The sequence below is a fragment of the Schistocerca serialis genome, chromosome 9 (genome assembly GCF_023864345.2).
Source record: "Schistocerca serialis cubense isolate TAMUIC-IGC-003099 chromosome 9, iqSchSeri2.2, whole genome shotgun sequence".
In the NCBI taxonomy this organism is placed as follows: Eukaryota; Metazoa; Arthropoda; class Insecta; order Orthoptera; family Acrididae; genus Schistocerca; species Schistocerca serialis.
In genome coordinates, this window is record NC_064646.1 from 227,551,284 (window position 1) to 227,557,283 (window position 6,000).

A 6,000-nucleotide genomic window follows, 5' to 3' on the forward strand; every position below is an offset into this window, starting at 1 on the left:
TCTATGGTGAACCACAGTTGCCTTAGCACCAATTTTAGATAGTGTCATTTTGCCATGCACGGTATACTTTGAGCACGGCGACGTACGACCAGTTTAAAAACTAAGCCGTTTCGGAAATTCTTCCATCCTTGGACCGAAGGCAAATGATCGTGTCCTTTTGGACGCCAGATAAATCGCTCCATTTCCACATTACGACAACGACTGCACTGTTTTCCGTGTCCCCGAGACACGATTTATACGATATTGACTGCCAGTGCTGCCACCTGTCGTCTGTGAGTGGTTATAGCAAGTTAACGTCGAACTTAGGCGGTGGTCACATTGAAGTGATAGGGCTGTGTATAATCATCAAAAGTTTTAGATGTATATTGCATACCTGAGGAACCAGTGAACTCTCTTCGTCCCCAAATTGAGGTCATTATTTAGATTAGTGTCGATGAGAACGGTTACAAGCCGACTGGCTTGACTCCTACCATTAATTAACTACCACTGTCTGCTCGTTGTCAGGAGTGGAGATATGTGGGACACATGATTATCTTTATTTAACTCTGATTACCGTACTTGATAAAAAATGCAAGGGTTGCTTGTATGAACTTATGTGGCTTCAGCCGAGGGAATTTGTGGGAACCCTGTAGTTCGTTTCTCCAGGAGTTGGGGAATGGCCGAGGCACACAGCACCGGCCAGTCCGCTCGCCACTCAGAGGATACGTCCATGGCTTACGTGGGTGGTGGAGACACTCGAGAGAGGCTTGCAGGACACTCACATCACTCAAAGAAGGACGGCATTTTAGGTGTTATAATGTACGGTACTGCCCGTGCCCGGTTAGCGGGGTTGGGACTTAATGGCTGGCCCACCACCTGAAAATATTTGGAGAGAACTCACTGTTCTTGAAGAGGCCTGCCCTGCTGCTGTGGTAACCAGACCTGGCGGAGATCCCTCGCGTTCGCTTGGCGTCTTTGAAATTTGGAATTGTACAACGTTCTGATTCGCCTATCGCATCTTGACGTCAAACTGGAATTTCCGCAAGAAACTTTTAGAGGAGAATGTGCCTGATTGATATATTCCGTGATGGGAAATTATTTAGCACTGTAGTTTCATGTCAACGGACAGAAGTAAATATCATTCTTCCTGATCGGCGTATACAGCAGTGCTGGCGCAGACGGGGGAGTCGTATGCAGAAACGCATGATCGTGAACACTCTGGAATTGGTCGTCTTAGAGGCGGCTTCACGTGTCGAACGCTGAAGTGGCTATCATTCTGGTGTACTGCGCTGGGACAACGTCCCGCTGACTTAGCGCGGTCCCCAGATTCCGGCTTGGTGCAGATGTTGTGCTGACCCATATCTTCACGTCCATTGAGATGACAAGAGATTGGTGAGCATATTGTGCAACACTGCCAAGTTGGGTGAGAGTTTGCAACTTTATAAGAGCACACCGACGCCACAGTGCCGTTAGATTGCAGTTAAGAAGATAGGTTCTTTCCATTTTAGTTTGGACAACCAACCACTGCATAATAAAATTCAGATTCATTGGGTTTATTCACAACAGTGGGGGAATGTGCAGCTTGAATCCATTATCCTTCCCTGGACATCATACTTGTACTGATTAATAGTCTGTCATGTTACATTTGTGTTGTTAATCTGTTGGCCTTCTTCTGTATGAAGTCGAACTCTTGTAATAAATCACCAGTTTATTTTGATTTGGAGTCCATTTAAAGTAGGTAGCGTTCCCTTCGTCACATTTTCGTTATCAGTTTTTAAAATATAGTTGATTTGATAGCAATTCCCCACCTTGGGATATCATGTTATGGCCAAATTTCAGACAGTGTATTTCCATGATGTTAAGTGATCAACATCAGGTTATAAGAGGTGTACCGGAGTCCAGATAGTCTCTGATTCTGGAACGATTTCTAAGTTTACACATGCGGTATATTGCGTGATGTCTGCTTTGGGTGACTTACGTTTCTCATTTTTATCACAAGCGTTAAGTCTTTCGCACACTTCTGTGACATTTGTCTGTAAATAAGTGAGTGGAAAGGAAAGAAATCATATACACTGAAGCGTCAGAGGAACTAGTATAGGCATGCATATTCAAATACATAGATACGAAAACAGGCAGAATACGGCGTTACGGTCGGCAACCCCCATATAAGACAACAAGTGTTTAGCGCAGTTGTTAGATCGGTTACTGCTGCTACAATGGCAGGTTATCCAGATTTAAGTGAGTCTGAACGTGGTGTTATAGTCGGCGCACGAGCAATTGGTCACAGCATCTCCGAGATAGCGATGAAGTTAGGACTTTCCTGTTCGACCATTTCACGAGCGTATCGTGAATATCAGGAATCGGGTAAAACATCAAATCTCCGACATCGCTGCGGCCGGAAAAAGACCCTGCCAGAACGAAACCAACGACGACTGAAGAGAATCGTTCAACGTGACAGGATTTCAATCATGGGCCATCAGCAAGAGTCAGCGTGCGAACCTTTCAATGAAATATCATCGATATGGACTTTCAGAGCCGAAGGCCCACTGGTGTACCCGCGATGACTGCACGACACACATTTTTACGCCTAGTCTGGACCCATCAACACTGACACTGCACTGTTGAGGACTGGAAACATGTTACCTGGTTGAACGAGTCTCGTTTCAAACTGTATCGAGCGAATGGACGTGTACGGGTATGGGGAAAACCTCATAAATCCGTGGACCTACATATCAACATAGGACTGTTCCAGCTGGTGGAAGCGATGTAATGGTGTTGGGAGTGTGCAGTTGGAGTGATATTAGACCCCTGATATGTCTAGATGCAACTCTGACAGGTGACATGTACGTAAGCATCCTGTCTGATCACCTGCATCCGTTCATGTCTATTGTGCATTCCGACGGACTTGGGCAATTACAGCAGGACAATGCGACAACCCACACTTTCTGAATTGCTACAGAGTGTCTCGAGGAACAGTTTAAACACTTCCGCTGGCCACCAAGCTACTTAGGATGAAAATTATTGAGATATATGGGTTTCCTTACAACGTGCTGTTCAGAAGAGATCTCCACTCCGTCGTACTCTTACGGATTTATGGACAGCCTTACAGGATTCATGGTGTCAGTTCCCTCCAGCACCACTTCAGACGTTAGTCGAGTCCATGCCATGTCGTGTTGCGGCACTTCTGCGTGCTCGCGGGTGCCCTACACTACATTAAGCAGGTGTACCAGTTTCTTTGGCTCTTTAGTGTACTTTCTTGTTGGTGCTTTACTTGACATTCAGAGTAAGAACACGTGCATCAAAGTATAGCTCTCTAAGACCACTGACAGAACTGAAAAGAGTGCAGAAAATTCTAGGCGCCAATGCAGAGTTTTGCTTCAAAGGTGATTGGCGTGCTGCAGATAGCAGTGCTCCAGCGGCCGACCTTTGCCGTGAGACCGATGACGGTGAGAGAGTTGTAGGCGGTGAAGGAGAGCTGCGGCAGGTCCGACGGCGTGTCCATGACGAGACTGCCATTATTAGTGAGCAGCAGGAAGGCGTGGGCGGCCAACACGCAGCACAATGCCAGCAGCTGGGGGAGCCGCCGGTCCTGGGACGGGGACCAGAGACCCAGAAGCCTCAGGCCGCTCTCCACGGCGCTCAGCGGCCACACTGTGTCCTTCTGGCTGCACTCCATCTGGCTGCGGCTCTGGGAACATGCGTATCTGAGCGCACAGAGCCGGTCGGCGTGTGGGCAGGATGGGAAGGAGGTTCACGTCAGAGGCGACAGAAACTCTAAACACACTGTAAGACAAAGAAACGACACACCACAGAGGGATATTCCAAATGGGATGGAATTCGGTAGGCGTGAAGTATATGTACAGACAAACAAACGATTAGTTTCAGAAAAATTGGATGATTTATTCGAGAGAAGGAGCTTCACAAGTTGAGCAAGTCAATAACGCTTTCGTCCCCATCCAGCCCTTACGCAAGCAGTTATTCGGCTCATTACTAACTGACGGAGATGTTAGATGTCCTCCAGAGAAGGTGAAAACTAATAAAACTGACAAACTGCAGGGACAGATACAGATTCATGACTGGAAACGGAGGAAAAAAATGTTCTGTGAACATGTGTCTGGAAATGGACAGTGTGCGTGCAACAACAACAAATAATCCCAGAACACAAAACAGACCTGCATTGCATCCATGTCACAACAGATGTTCAAAGAGGCCTCCGTTGGATAGTAATTGCACTGTCGTTAAGCTGGCGCCAGCACACCATGCAGCATAGAGGTCACAAGAAGATCGTCCGAGCCCAGCGACAGACTTGCTGGAACGCGCCGCCAACTCCCTGTCGGCCACCAGTATTTAGGGTCGCCTCCGCGGACTGGAGGACCACTTAGTTCAGTTAGTTCCAATTGGCTCGAAATAGTATAAGTCTGTACTAGAGATGGGTCGTTCGCGAACTAACGGGTCCAAAGGAACAGTTCACTAAGATTAACGGAACGAACGAGGAACGAATTCTAAGGAATGGTCTTTCGTAGTTCACTTCGGTCACGGCTTTCTACTTATAGTTCCCGGGAACACGAAACGGTCGGTCTCGTTCCCGCAATGGCACGTCAGCCGGTCTCGTTCCAGCCCCGTTCCTTTTCCAGTCTGTCTCGGTCTCGGTCTCGCTCGGCCGGACTCGTCCTTCTTCGCGTGGCCACTCTTCGCATTTCCACTGCCGACTGCTCATAGTTCAGTATTGAGTTGTTGTTGTTCGTTTCGTACGCTTCGCACGCCCATTCTAGGTCTGTTTCAAACCTTTTTTGAACTCTGAACTTCTGGATATTTTCGTATTCTATTCAAGGTCCACGACCGTTAATTAAAATGTATTTTATAATTACGTAAATTACATAAAAATTACGTGGTATGTAATACATACATCTTTTCACGTAACAAAACGGCGTATCAGCTTACTTCACTATTTCGATAAACAGCAGAAGAAATACTTGCAAAAAGGCAAGACTTTTTTGTTGTTACACATGCAAAGGACGTCGGCACGGCACACACGAGTGGATATTTTCCGTATTTTTTTGATCTAAGGTAAAGGAGCATGTTCATTGTTATGGAAAGCATACCGACTTACAACCGAATGAAGCCCGCGCTTCGTAATCGAGTGTGTGGTGTCACATTCTGTAAAGAGATTATGATAACTCCTACAATATGATTTCAGTGACCCAGGGTGGCGCACGAAAAATCGGCCCCAAGTACTAGACTGCTCATTGTCGCTTACCAATCGTCATCTATTGTTTCGAAGTTGTTTGCATTAGCTTATTTGTTATTTCTTCACTTCCTAATTATTAGGTGTTTATCTATCCTGCTCGTAGCGGTCAACAAATCGTGCGCAATTGGAGATCAGTTTGTACTCGGGGCCGGTTTTTCGTGCACCACCTTATATTATTTCACTGCGATCAGCCACATAAACGCTACAGTTGGCTAAACGAGATATTTTTGCAGAATCACGAAAATTACAAGTGTGTGAGAATTCTGTTATGAATAATAACTTTGTACTCCAGGGGGGAGGCAAGTCTCCCTCTTGGCGCCTTCCATCTTCAGTCACCTATGCCACTAACTTTTAGTTTTTCATAAGAACCATGTACCAAGCACCATGAACGGTGAGCGAGTAAAAATGGACGGTTCCCAAAAAAGAGCGATCACCAGTGAACTAGTTCCCAAGGACGAACGACTTTGCTCACCTCTAGTCTGTATGCTGTGTGAGTTCTAGCATGTCACCGAGACGGAGCTGCAGTCACAGTCTCTAGCTTAGAATCAGGCAGCCTGTAGCGAACATGATCCTCACTGCTGTTGAAGTACAAAATCCGCCATGAAGGGGACCACAGAACGTAGAAGCTTAAGTTAAGTAGCTCTTTGTTTATGAATAAAGAACCCAGTTAATAATTGGGTGCAGTTTGTGTTATAGAACGAGGATAGCGGCCACCAACCAACATCCTCTCCTAGCTTGCCATGGTACAGCTCTACAGAGACAACGTGACGACG

General features: G+C 46.4%; 1 protein-coding gene across 1 annotated transcript in view; it reads right to left on the bottom strand.

Moving 5' to 3' along the window:
- Positions 1 to 3,655, bottom strand: part of LOC126419507 (putative odorant receptor 69a) — a 108,340-nt gene extending 104,685 nt beyond the window's left edge. Inside the window, exon 1 of the mRNA XM_050086696.1 lies at positions 3,404 to 3,655. Within this exon, the coding sequence (XP_049942653.1) occupies positions 3,404 to 3,655 (252 nt within the window). The remainder of the gene's footprint in view (positions 1 to 3,403) is intronic.
- Positions 3,656 to 6,000: the final 2,345 nt, after the last annotated feature.